Here is a 15,168-nt window from a genome sequence, read left to right as displayed (position 1 = left end):
AAAGTCCACCTGTTATCGCTGTGTAACTCAAACGTTACATAGAGTAATGCACAAAGACATGCCCCAAACTATGAAACATCTGAAAAAACGTATAAATCCAAAGATATAAATATACCACCTGTAGTAATTAGCTAATTTTCCAAATCAAACAGATTTCTTAAACAGACCCTCACCAACCAATAAATTATAGAGAAAATAAATACACAATTTCCCTGTGTTCGGAAGACCATGTTAGCTCACGATGTTCCGAACACCTACATGTGTTCACAATGTTCCGAACAGCACCTGAAGCACAACTACAGTTTTACACTAAAACGGCATGTATAAGTGTGTGAACACTTTTGGCTGAGCCGTATAAGTCTGCCCAGTTTGTAGTCTCTCGTTAGCAACAGCTTCCCCACCACACTGTCAGAGTAGTTTGAATGGGCCAAACATTGCAGGGGACAGATAAAGCTTTTTCAGATGTGTATATGACACTTATGGTTATGCTATAAAATAATCTTCCTTGTTATTCCTTAAGACACTACTCCACAATACCATTTGACAGCATTCACTGTAGCATGATAATCAATTACCCTTAAGATTTGAGGCTATATAACTCCAGATATGAGCATCACTTAAATCAGAGGTGTCCAATCTTATCCTAAAAGGGCCAGCGTGGGTTCATTATACTAATGAACTAATCGTGGTCTTTAATCAAGACCTTGATGAGTCGAATCAGCTGTCTTAGTCCTGTGCTAAAACAACAACCTGCACACACACTGGCCCTTTCTGGATAAGATTGGACACCCCTGGCTTAAATGAAGAAAGACACTTGTACCATTTAAAGTACCAAATGTAATATAATTTACTTTATTTTGGTAATTTAGATATAAATAAAATTGTACCAATACAGTAGGTGGAAATGCACAAAAAGATGAAGTATTACCATCAGGTAGGAGGTAAACCTATACATTTGGAAAGGAGGCATTGCAGAAAATTGTAAAACATGTTACCACAAATTTTAGTTGTTTTAACTCACTTCTACATCAATTCCACAAGCAAGCACAGTAACTCATCACAGTAAGCATTAACAAAAAAGAATGCCACAATAATATCAACATGTAAGAAGACAATGTGCTGTTACCACCTCCTACGTTGTGGACAATGGATTGGAATTTAGGAGGCATAAACAATTAACATTGAAATGTGAACAGAAAAATACTCTAAAATGGTTAAAACTTGTTATGTTCCTGCTTTCTATCCATTAGTTTATTTTATATTTTTGTAAATGTATTATTTTTCATAGTCATGTCTGGTTTTCTTTTTACTTTCATTATTCATTGCATTCGTCTTCCCCGGTGATGTCTGTGTCTTTATGTAGTTCTGAGCCCGAGTCACTTTCCTGTCTGTGTGATTCACTATTCAGGTGTTTTCTGTATTTTCCGGTTTCCCATTCCTTCTGAGTCTCGCTTTTCTTACTCCCTGCTTTCTCTCCACTCATGTTTGTAGATACCACTAATCTACTAATCCTGACTAACATAGATTTTGTACAGTATTAATTATATTAACACACTAATATGTTCATCTAACTAACTAACATTCACTAGTTTTGGGTAATTATAGTTTAATCATATAAACTAACAGATTAACATTATTCCTATTTCTGCACTGCTCTGTAGCTCTGTAGGAGATGTCCTGTTCTATCTCTAAATTGCAAAGTGTTCGCACCTGCTCTCCGCTATCACTAGATTCCTTAAGTCTGTGCAATTGTCTACTCCCTAATCGGAGAAGTTGGTATTACATGTGTGTTTATGTGAATCCAGTTCCGTGTCTTTGTGTATCCCTTGGTATTGTATGATTGCCTTTTCATGTATCTCACCTATACATGTCTATTTGTTAGATCATCCTCACCCCATGCCCTGCCTAGTTTGTTTTATCCCTCTGTGTATTTAAACCTCTGTCTGAGCATTCACCAGCATCAGGACGTTAATCATTATTTCAGTGCCGATTTCTTGTAAGCCTGTTATATTTGAGATTCCTGAGACACCCTTTGCCTGTTTACGATTTTGCCTTGCCCCTTCTGTTTTGGTTGCCACGATTTTTGTTTTTTTGTTCTTTCGCCTAATCCCTTTTACCTTTGATTTTCTGCTCTTTTGGATTTCTGACATTTGGACTGTATCTTGACTACTCCCTTGCAACTCGATTTGGCACTGTGTTTCTGGATACCTGGCTTTTGACATTGGACTGTAATAAACAGACATTTCTGGAATTCCATGGTCTGCATTTGGGTTTCTGGTTCTGAACATAACAAAAACTATTTTCAGGCTGTTGCAGTGATTATTTTCTCGCTTCTCTCATCTGATTCACTGTCCAAATTCATATTAGCTAGGCGAGGATATGCCTTACCCATACCGAGACGTTCTCAAAAATCTATATTTTGTTTCTATAGAACACTCATTACAACCGCCTTATCTTTTTTTTTCCTACCAACCAAGAATGCATAAGGCAGACACAATAGAAGTTAACTCATCGTTACACTAGCTTCTATAAAGCTCTATGGAAGCTTAAATGGGGCAAATGATACATTGTTGGAAACTAGTGACTGTACTATACTGGAGGAGCGGCATGTCACTCAAATCATAATTAACTGGAACGCCCTACAACAAACTGAACAGCAAGTAGGGTTTTACGCACAGCTAATTTAGACGATGGACAGGCTCTGCGGCAAATGATAAATGGCCACCAAATCTTGAAAAGATGGTGAGATTTATATGTATTACATATTTAGTTGCAGATATTGATAGTAGAATGATGTGGTATAATTACACAAGAATTCATCTTGTTTATTTTGATATTCAGTGAGCAACGATTCAGGCGTTTTTGTTTTATCTTGTTGCTATGAATTTTTGGTGGCAAATTATTAGCTTGTAAACTCCTGTTCATGCTTCCACATACATCAGCCACAACATTAAAACCACTGACAGGTGACGTGAATAACATTGCTCATCTCCTCCTCCTGATGAACTGGTTGGTGCCTTGCATGGCAGCCAATCACCGTTGGTGGGTGAGTGTGTGTATGAATGGGTGAATGAGAAGCATCAATTGTACAGCGCTTTGGATAAAGGCGCTATATAAATGCCCAACCATTTACCATTCATCTTGTTACAATGGCACCTGTCAAGGGGTGCAGTAAATTAGGCAGCAAGTGAATAGTCAGTTCTTGAAGTTGATGTGTTGGAAGCATGAAAAATGGGCAAGCGTAAGGATCTGAGCAACTTTGACAAGGGTCAAATTATGATGCCAAGACGACTGGGTCAGAGCATATCAAAAACAGCAGGTTTTGTGGGGTCTTCCCGGTATGCAGTAGTTAGTACCTACCAAAAGTGCAAAAGTCCAAGGAAGGACAACCAGTGACAAAAGTGCCCATGATGACCGCTATCCACCACTGAAAGTGCCTATAATGGGCATGTGAGCATCAGAACTGGACCATGGAGCAATGGAAGAATCATGTTTTCTTTTACATCATGTGGATGGCACCAGGATGCACCCTGCCGCACTGCAAAAATTGTTCAGGAATGGTTTGAGGAACATGACAAAGAGTTGGAGGTGTTGACTTGGCCTCCAAATTCCCTAGTTCTGAATCCGATGGAACATCTGTGGGGGATGTACCCAGATAAAAAAGTCTGATCCCTGGAGGCCCCACCTCGCAACTTACAGGACTTAAAGGATCTGCTGCTAACGTCTTGATGCCAGATACCTTAGGACACCTTCAGAGGTCTTGTGGAGTCCATGCATCAACAAATCACTGTTTTGGCAGCACGAGGGGGACCTACACAATATTGCGCAGGTGGTTTTAATGTTGTGGCTGATTAATGTATACTTGTCCAGCGGGTCACTGTTGTTGCATATGAGACTGGGCTAGGGGGTGCTGTTTGACCGGTGAGCTGGGTGAACTGCGGGACAGCACTGGCACTTAGGAAACCCTTTATTTAACCCTTTCCCTCCGTCATTAGTAATGAAGTAATGAAGAACAAAAACTTTGTTTCATCTCATTGTGTGGTTGCATGAGCACTGAAGTCAGCAGTCACGTAACAGCAGTCACGTGACACCCGCGTCGTGGCCACTCGGGGGCTTGCGTGAAAGGGTTATACTGCCTGTCCGAAAATATACTATCCAGTCTTGTATAACAAAATGTATTATACGGCAGACAAGTGTGTGGCCTGCTCACAGAATTAGGCCAAGTATTGCTGACTACAATGACTTACAGAACAGTTCAATTTTGGATCCAAATTAAAACAGTGGCACACTTTGTGAGGCAAGACTTGCCTTTTGTCCGAAGGAAAGGGAGTGATACTAAAATAACATCACCCTTTATTTGGAAATGTGTAGTTTTTATTTGTTATTATTGTAGTGCATTTATTTCTTTTTGTTGTGTTATTTTGGCATGCTGATAAAACCAAGTTAAATTAATCTATTAAAAGACAAGGAGGCAAAGAAGTTGGCAGGGAGACAGAGGAGAGAGAGAGAGAGAGAGAGAGAGAGAGAGAGAGAGAGAGAGATCATTGCAGCTTATACACAAAGAATGAGCAGCTGCAGAATATGTAATCAGAGTTCAACTGTAGAAAACTGTTTAGTATTAACACATTTATAACACATTTTTATAGCCTTTGATGACAACGCTGAATAACCATTGTAGGTATAAGTAGCCAAAAGAATATGGTGAATACAGTTTTTATTTACTTTAGCTATGTGAAACGTCCTGTGGAAACAGCCATCAGATTTCCTGATGGGGGATAATGTTTATCTTTCCAAAACACCACCAGGACTCTCAAAATAAAATACATTAGGCGGTACAGGGAAGTGGGCTGATAAGACCCACAGGTTCCTGTTAACTTGCAAGTAACACCCCCACCCTGTAGTTCTGGCAACTAGCAGCCCCATGCACAGTTCATCTGATTTCAGTATGACTGAGTGTCTTTCAGATATAGAAAGTGAATCCCCTGATTCCTTGAGAGAAAGCTTTTCCTAAATGGCCAAAAGAAATTTATGAAAACTGTGCAAACTGTGGTGAAGTGGTAGCTGACATAACATAACAGGGAGAATAGATCAACAGTAGAGGTTGCAATTTGCATTGTAATGAGAGCATGATTGGACATGCTCTCATTACAATGTTCCACTTCTTTTTATTGGTGGGTCCAGTGTGTATGAATGCATCATGACAGTGAATTTAGCTGTGGACGTATCAGATGTCACATTTTGTTATTTATTGGGGGTGTGTCTGAGTGTGAGGAGCACTGTCCTGGAGAGACTTTGGAAGAAAATGAACACCAGAAATTGTCTTATACCTGTGATATAGAAGTGGATGTCTCGGTGGTCTTTTCCTATATGGTTGGAAGCGATGCAGCGATACACTCCAGATACAGCAGCCCGAGCCACCATGAGAACCCCCACTGTCTGTGGAAACACAACCACAGTCAGGCATCACTTGATGAGATTTAGTAAATATTTCTGGAGATAAGACTGTTGAATGTTTGAATGTTGTGTTTTTGAGAAAACTGGCTTTCTCAAACCAGGAGCTCTTATATGAAATTGTTATATTTGTATAGTCCCTAACCCAGTGCTTGTTATACATTTTAATACATTTGATTAATAATTTGACAAGAATGAGCATCTCTGGTTTAACCTTACTTTATACCCTGAACCTTTATCAGTCTTCCTCTTCCCTAATTATTTTGGCATGCCATTATCATGTAACTTGAAAACACTGATAACTGCTCTCCCTTTTGAAATATAATAATAATAACAATACTTCAAAGACTGCCCATACATTTTGATAGCCCTCATCAATAGGTATTTACTTATTGCCAGGTAGCTAAGGTTGTGTTCAAGAAAATAGCTGGACAACATCAGTAACCTGATGAACCACTGTTATTAGTAGTAGTGATATTTCTGCATGGCAAATAATTTACTTGTAGATGTAGTAGTGTAATAGAAAAACAACAGACCCAACTGTCATGACATGCACGCTGCTTGTTCTGAGTAATTGGCTCACTGATTGAAAGGGGCATGTTGAAAATAATAGCAGTGTGGAGTTTAATTAGATAATTCATTCATTTTGTGAACAAACAGGTGTCATTAATTGTCCTTTATGAAGGAAGAAGGGAAGCAAATGTTTTGCCCATTGTTATAAAATATATTTCCTTTTTGAAAAAAATGGCTTTAAGTCATCAAGGGTCCAAGGTATCAAACCAGCCTCAAACAGTCGTGCTGCTACTAGACACTTCAAGGGTTGTTTCTCCTGAACAATTCTTCCATTGAGTTCAACAGGAAAATAAGTCAGGAGAAATGTCCCTTGTAGTATCTACAGCATATCTGGCAGCAGCAGGATGGTTTGAGGCTCATTTGATACCTTGGACCCATGATGACATAAAGCCATTTAGCCAAAAAATTTGTTCTATACTGTATCAGCATAATTTACAGCTGAATCTAGTCCAACCACCCAATTCCCATAGAGATCCATTCAAATGCAAAGAGTTATAGTATCGCTTGTAGGACAACCTGAGAACAAGATATCCAGACTCATCATGCTATGCAATGGATATGACTATTTTATTTGACATTATGTTAAATTGTCTCAAACATTGAAATGGGGGGCTATGTATAAAACGTGCTGTAATTACTACATGGTGCAACCAAAATGTATAAAAACATGGTTTAATAAAATCTGTACTTTTAGCACATATGAATTGCTTGATTACAAATAGTGGAATTAAAACGGCAAGGTGCATCCAAACTTTTTACTGGTACTGTAGTAACCATTGTATAAAAGCTTTATAGAACTCAAACCCCGCTAGCTGTACCAATATCCACAATGTACCACGGGTTCTCATTCCATAATGATTAATTAACTATTTACATCCATTTTTGACTTAAAATAGTTTGGCAGTCAGATGTTAGATGCTGTAGAAAAAATATGTTTACCATCAATAGTGTTTTTGTGCGAATGAAAAAACTGTTACAACTGTACTCGGTGTCTGCTAATTAACATATCAATTGCTGTGGCTTCAATCTACACCTCATCATATCATAAGCAAGGTGGTTAAAAGACAGTAGGCTAAAAAAAACTGCAGAACTGGATGATTGTAAAGGAAACAAAAAAAAGCCATGAAACCTTGCATGAATGTGTGGGATGTTCATGTGTTTTGGAATCTGCATACAGTTGAAACACTGATTTGTCCTTTAAAAATGACATCAGCCTATTTCCTGATCCTAGCTGTGAGTGTTAAAATCGCAGACTCATTTAACTCTGTTCAGAAAACCAGAAAACAGAAGAAATGTAAAGAGAATAATGTTGTAGCAACGATAGACCCTGGTTTCTAGATCTGTTTCATTGTTTGAAAAAAAGACCATGTTAAATCTTTCACAGCATGAAAATTTGCATAGGCTAAGGTTCGTATTTAGGCAATTGCAACAATAAAACAATATTTAATAGTAAGCCAAATTTAAATCAAATAACCCTACAAAATTTGTTGTGGACTTCCTACCAGGAATTTACATGCGTAGGCCAACACAATCTGTGCTTGTAAAAAATACCCATACACATCTGTGAGCCTACTACATTTAGTTACATTAAAAAAATAGATGAAATCAGCATGACCTCACAACAGCAAAGAATTTAGGATAACTGCTAAGAAATTAGCAATGTTATCGGCATCATTTAACCAAGGTATGAACACGTAAAGTCAATTTTGGAAGAGAAAAATAATTTATGAAAACTGAAGGAAAATGTTTTATTCATAAGATTTATACTATTTATATTCATACATTATTACATTACATTACATTATTGGCATTACATTATGTATAACATTATGTACAGATAAGATTCTTTAAAAAATAATTCAATGAAAGGTCCTAAATAAATGTACTATACATTTTACATTACATTTTAGTAATTTGCCAGAATAGTTGAATAGTTGAAAAACTGAATCAAATCAATATTTTTTGTGACCACACTTCAGCGTTAAAACTGCATCACTTCTCTGAGATAGCCAACGCTGTCCTGCAGTTCTATAAGACAATCAGCTTTTGGAGTGGAGGTTGTTCCAAGCATGTTGGAGAACATGCCACAGTTCTTCTGCAGACTTTTGCTCCTTGCTTCTGAACTCAGACAACATTGATCAAGTTTTTATGTAAAAAGTAGTCAATTGGTTACAGTAATATGTTACTTTTTTAATTAAATACAAAAACCTTTTGGAAAATGAATATTTGAAAATCTCAAAATGTGTTCTTTTATACTAACACACACAAAAACATATATATAATAAGGTCTAGGGTGCCTAAGACTTCACAGTGCTGTATATATATATATATATATGTTTAAGCATATGTCCACAAACTACTCTATTTGACCAAAATGTGTATAAAATGCTATACAATATTTTGGACACTGTTATACAAATTAAATATAACATCTGTGTTTATAGCCAACCAGTAACAGTAACGTTATGTTGTTGGATTCAGCAAGCAGAAGTTATTCAAGTTCAAATTCAAGTCTTGATCTAACAAAGCAAAGTCAAACCAGTAATAGTGTAGAGTTCTGCTTTATAGATGAAACTGTGCACTGTTCGTTATTTATTGTTTTCTGAGGGAAGCAGCTATCCATCCATCCATTATCTTAACCCGCTTATTCTGAACAGGGTCAAGGGGGGCTGGAGCCTATCCCAGCATACATTGGGCGAAAGGCAGGAATACACCCTGGGCAGGTTGCCAGTCCATCACAGGGCACCCACACCATTGACTCACACACTCATACCTACAGGCAATTTAGACTCTCCAATCAGCCTAACCTGCATGTCTTTGGACTGTGGGAGGAAACCGGAGTACCCGGAGGAAATCCACGTGAAAACGGGGAGAACACGAAAACTCCACACCGAGAGCCTGACCAGGATTCAAACCCAGGACCTCCTTGCTGTGAGGCGGCAGTGCTCCCCACTGCACCATCCGTGCCGCCCCGGGAAGCAGCTAACTTTAAGAATAACGTTACCCAGTAAGTAACTGTTAGTTAATGTTAACTAGTGAGCTATATGGTTAACTTGGCACTAGCTAGCCAGCAAATATAGCAACCCAACAAAAACTTATTACTTACCTCTGTCCTCTGCAAACCCGGTCATGTGTGGTTGGTTGCCAGCATGTCGCCATTTTAGTAGATACGTGACCGCCCTTAAAACGGACTGCATATCCTCCTTTTTAAGTCTCTGAATCAACAGGTTCCGTTGGGTCGATTTAGACTTCACAGCAGGGAATCGGAAAAATCCCAATACACACAGTGGATTGGGATTTTTCCGCAAGACGGTTTCAGCATCTTTAACTAGCTAACGGTTTCGAAACAGCTCTGGTACAGTCAATTTTTAAGTTACTGCGTTCCATGGCTAAGTGGCCACCCGGAAGTATCTGCGCGGCCTTTGTTTACAAACATTCTGATGATATCTAATGCTAATGGATAATGCTAACCAACAGGAATGTAATCCATTATATTACATTGTGAGCAATGCAATGCCATTTCAGGAAATGTATGTAAAGCCTTTCCAGTAGGTTTTTACCATTCAGAAATTTGAGACAGAACAATTTTATGCCAGAGCATGTACATACAGTGTACACAAAAGATTCACTAAATCCAAAGAAATTACAAAATGGAATTTAAAGGTTTTTATAGTTTAGCACTGAATATTTCAATTTCTAAGTCAAGGACCAATCCAGAACTACTTTTTATTTGTGCACAAACTTGATCAACTTGTGTACAAAATATGGTAAACATATCCACAGGCATTCAAATTCCACATGGGTTTTCCTCAGGTGTCCCCAAATCTCTCCAAATACAAAACATTTGCATATCTTTTTGTCCAGGCACATGAATGATCAGACAAAATCTGAAAAATATTTTATTATACAAAATGAAAAGAGAATTAACCTGTTTTATTCAAATGTATTTATAATCTTTTTATAAAGTATGCCCAAAGTCTCTAAAAAGCTCTCCAAAAAGGATTACTTGCCCTAATGTTTTCTAACCAAACTGCATCACATTTAAAATGGAACTTTATTTAAAAATTAGGCGAACCAGATCCCCATTAGCCAGTACAATTATCTATAGCAAGTTCAAATCCTGTAATTACTCACATCATATTCATTCTGCTATGCAAGCGCAGCGATATTCCTAAACTGTCTGACCTGAATATGACATATTATATCACTTAAATTGTTCAAAGTATGTTCAACTGAAAAATGCATTGAGATTATATGACTGGTCATAGTCTGTGGGACCTTAATTCTGTCTTTGTATGAATGGGTTCAAAATCAAAATTAACTTACAAAAAAGTAATGATAAATAATATGAAACATGTCAAATTGTTTCAGTTAATGGCTATCAGTGGTACCGGCAGCCGTAATCCTGTACGCACTGTGCATACATTTTTTTAAATGATTCTGTTCGGTTTTTTTCCCCCGTTTTTTTTACATTCTGTCTTGAAAATAACAACAGCAGATCCTGTCTTTGGATTCTTTTTTATTGAATAATGTGCTTGAGATGCATTTTTGGCTGCGTCCACTCTCTAACGTTACCCTAAGGCCATGAACACTCAAGCCGTTAGTGTAGTAAGTTTCAGCCGCTTCTGAAATATTGTGCTGAGGGAGATTAGTTGCTGAAACAGTATGTTGAAAATGCACCAGCTAACGCAAAATACTGTAGTCATCAAATTCAGAACGAGCTGATTGAGATATGTGGAAAACAGATTCAAGACAAAATTCTCTGCGGATGCCAAGTGGTTTTCCCAATTGGCTGATGAGACAGCTGATATTAGTAATGTTGACCAAGTGGACTGGCAGCTACTCAGTGCGAGAGGATTTTTGGGGATTTTGTTCCACAGCTGACACTACAGGCAAGACCTTAACCCAACTTTTGCACTTAATGCTAAATTTTATTGCGCATTTCTCTGGGCTATATTGTAGCCTGTTATTTAGCTGGCTATTGTTTTTCAGGCCTGTTCGCTGGTCTTTGAAATGCTTGCGGTAGGCTAACCAGAGTTTTATGGTGGTCTCTCTCTTTCTCGCTCGCTCGCTCATTCGCTCGCTGAGTAGACTGTGTATGTGCGCACATGGGAACCTAGACATTAAAGGTAGCCTACAAGTGGGTTCTTGTGCGTACTATGAAATAGAATCCTGCCGGCGCCACTGAAGGTTATTAATGGAATTTTTTGTTAATGCACAAAGCTAGTGGAGAATTGCATTATCATACAATGACAGGCCTACATTCTATTAACTCTCTGTGGTCGGCATTGTTGCCAACACTGACAAGATCAGATCAACTTTCCTTTCTATTTGGATGATTCACTTTGTGATATTTTACCATACAGATGCAACAAACATATTGACAGAAACCTTAGAATCTTGACTTCGCAATGCACCTATTCACACATAATATTAATAGTTTTAAAAATAGTTTTAAATTATGTGAATAAGACCACTGCGATTTCTTCATCTTTACTCATTAATATGCAAGTTTCACCTTGCCTGAATTCTGGCCCCTCTCATTCAAATTGAAACAAGTTGATAATTATTCTCTGGCAGGGGAGGGGTGATGCCATGCGCAAGAACGGCAACTGTAACGCTCAATACAATGACATATAGAAACATAGGCTATTTACTTCTTTTGAGGTAAACGTTTTTCATCACAGAACACGTTTCATTACAGAAAATGGCACGGATGACTGGACGTCATGAGTAAGTACATTTCTTCCGTGTCTACTGCAACTTCTCCAGCTTTGTTTCAATATTCAGCAATATGCGCGTTAGTAAATTCCCACACTCTAACCATTGCATCTCAAAATAATACATACGTGTAGTGGCGAAGCCAGGATTCTAAAACTGGTTGTCCTCGCACAATTGATATTAGCATACTGTATCTACATTCAAGGAAAAAGCAGAAATAACTTGGCTAAACAGACCAACTCCAAGAGCAAGTGTATTTCTTACGATCATATTGATAAATATGTGCGCTGTATTGCAACTTCTCTCTGTGTTCGTCTGAATATCCAGTAATATCCAGCTCTGCAGGATGGACATTGAGTGCAAAGAGTGTGATGCCCCCTTGTGCTTGCAGCTAAACAGTAACTGTTTTGGAATGGCACGCAAAATGTTGAGGTGTTTGTGAATGGCATCTTCATTGTATGTAGTTTGTGTGGTGATTTAAATAAATTACTGAATCAAAAATGTATTTGTTTCTGTCTTCTAAATGGCTCACTGAGTATTGCTTTGTAGGAAGGCTTTGTCTTAGAGATAGGGAGGGTTCAGGCCAGGTGTGAAAAGCCTACTTAGACTGCAGGACCGCATACCACATTGTCAACTGGTGCTGAAAAATAGTAGTGACAACACTACGTTTTTGTAATTTATTTTATATTGCTAATTGGATTTGCTACAATATTTCGTCATCTCTTGATCTAGATGAACAAATTTCAAGGATGCAAACATTTTGTTATAATAGATAAGAATAAGAAAATGACAGAATTTGTGCACATATTCAACACTACTATTTTCAATTTCTAGATCAATTTACAACCAACATATGATTCTGACCTACTTACTGTTACCATAATATTGTAGCTGAGTGTGTGCTGAAAGCAAATGTATTAAACACTTTGGAATCACAGTATATAAAGTTGATTAAAATGTCAGAGCATGGCACAGTCTCCAGTTTTCCTCATACCCCAGAGGGTTAAGAACATGTCATACAACACTTTGCAACAAACAAAAGCGATTGGAAACGATTTTTATGTCAAAGAGCAGTTATTTAAAATACATGTAGTATTTACCTGTGATTGCCGCAGTTCAGGGGGGCAACTGACATTTTTGCCTTTTCGTCGAACAAAATGTAGAATTACATAGACTCTTTTTATATAGAGATTTTAACTAAATGACTGATTGTAGGTTTAGATCTTGGGGAACTCCCTGGTTACGTCCAATTAGTCTGAGTTTGAGTATCTCAGAAACTCCTGGATTTTCACACACTCTATAGTTTGCAAAGAATGGTGCAAAAACAAAAAAAATCCAGTGAGCAGCAGTTCTGCAGACAGAAACGCCTTGTTAAAGAGAGGTCAGAGGAGAATGGCCAGACTAGTGAAAGCTGACAGGAAGGTGACAGTAACACAAATAACCACACATTACAACAGTGGTATGCAGAAGAGCATCTCTGAACACACAACACATCATAACTCTAAGTGGATAGGCTATAAAGTCTAAAAAGAAGTCTAATAAATACCTGATCAAGTGCTCACTGAGTATATATTCTACCACTATGGATAGTGAAAAAAACATAATAACTCTTGATGAAGTTTTCAGGCCATCTTGCCACATATGAGAAACACGTTGCATGTGAAAGCCCTGAAATTAGCAATATGCCATAGACTGGGATGCGACTTGTGACTTATACCCGGGTTGAGCAGGCAGGTGGCAGAAGGGTGAAATGTGGACCTGTCTGACTGGAAAATTGCAATAAGCTACACCAAAATTGCAATAAGCTACACCAAGAGCTGCTCGCACTTGACTGACACACCCTGAGAGATAACTTATGTTCTATACTAACCCCCAACACAGAGAGCATGTTCTATACTTCCTCCTCCTGCTTCTTTCTCTAACCCGCCTGTTGATGTTGCTACCTCTGCCTTTAACCCATGCCTCTCCCACTCCGTTAACTCACTTTGTCTTCTTGTTTCCAAATCTGCATGATAATCACCCAGGGCGTGCATTCCATTATTTTTCACTCTACCCTTTACTCCACTCCCCCACTACCATTTCTCCACTCCAGCAGAAGTATGTGGAGCAAAGGAGTGGAGTTAACGCGTGGTGAAAAAAAAGAAGAGACAAGCTTTTCGGCTTTGCCGTCATCTAAGTCGATGTCCTGTGTTGAAGAAATAGCCCTATCATAAGCGTTATTTTATGCCATGGTCTGGGTGAATACTTGATTCTGATTCTGATTCTTGATTCAACATTTTGCAGGTCAAGCCTAATCACCATTCTAAATGAATACACTGCCTGCATTTAAATGGGTTTTTTGTATTAACCAAGACATTGTCATGACAATAAATCTATTTGCACTTTGAACTCTAATATTTTGGTGGATTGCTTTTTTGCTGTGAAATTGCAAACAGGCAGTTGCGACAGCAGTGTAAAAAAGGTGGATCAGGAATTACGAATAAGAAGTAATTTAAGATGCATTTAAAACCTTGAATTTAACCAATATGAAAAATAATAAAAACCTGAATTAACTATCTGGCAAGCTCCTCCATTTTTAGCAGAACATAACTAATATACACTCAGTGAGCACATTATTACTGCTGCTGTAGCCTATCCAATTAGAGATTTGATACGCTGTGTGATGCTCTTCTGCATACCACTGTCTACAGTTGTTCGTACTCAGTGAGTGTGGGCTGTACATAAGCATATATAACTACATCACATTTCATAAGCTACCAAAGAGATGTTGACTAAGAGCATGAACACAAATTTCAGCAGTAAACAAACACATTGCTCTTTTTTTATAAAGCCAGTGATTGTCTGCTGCCCACCACTTGCTTGGGCTTCTTTTTTCTTTGGCCATGATGGGAGCTGTAAGAAGTCAAAGTGAAGATCGCACTAGAACAGGGAAAATTGCAGGCACTACCCGTAGGCTATCAATATTTTCTGAATGATAGCCAACTGAAGTGGTAGCATAGCTACCAGGCCGGGCTCCACAGTTGAGCCAACTTCGGCCTGGGTCACCTGATCATGTAGCAGTGGAGGCTCCTCCATAGAGGTGGAGGAGGCCTGGCCTCCCCAATAATTTGAGAAAAGAGAGAGATTTAAAAAAAACAATAAATATATTTATTTTATTTATTTATTTTAACAAAAAACATATTTTTTATTTTTTATATTCATATTATTTTAGTTTTGTTCATAAATCTAAATTTTCCCATGGCTAAAACCCAATATTGCAATTGTAAAGCAACAGGCCAGATTTCCCTATCAGTTTGTATTAAGGGAGGCCAGGCCTCAATGTAAGTCAATGTAATGCATTTTTTTTCATGCCAATATGTGATTGGCCAGATCACTGAAAATGGGTGGGCAACGGAGGCCTGGCCTCACCATGCATTGTGTCCA

At 38.2% G+C, this 15,168-nt stretch overlaps 1 protein-coding gene across 1 annotated transcript in view; it reads right to left on the bottom strand.

The window, feature by feature from the left end:
• Positions 1-15,168, bottom strand: part of flt1 (fms related receptor tyrosine kinase 1) — a 188,051-nt gene that overhangs the window by 86,609 nt on the left and 86,274 nt on the right. Inside the window, exon 12 of the mRNA XM_061240512.1 lies at positions 5,328-5,436. Within this exon, the coding sequence (XP_061096496.1) occupies positions 5,328-5,436 (109 nt within the window). The remainder of the gene's footprint in view (positions 1-5,327; positions 5,437-15,168) is intronic.

Source organism: Conger conger, chromosome 4, assembly GCF_963514075.1.
Source record: "Conger conger chromosome 4, fConCon1.1, whole genome shotgun sequence".
NCBI classification, from domain to species: domain Eukaryota; kingdom Metazoa; phylum Chordata; class Actinopteri; order Anguilliformes; family Congridae; genus Conger; species Conger conger.
Note: the sequence above shows the minus strand (reverse complement) of the source record. Positions and strands in the feature narration are given on the sequence as shown.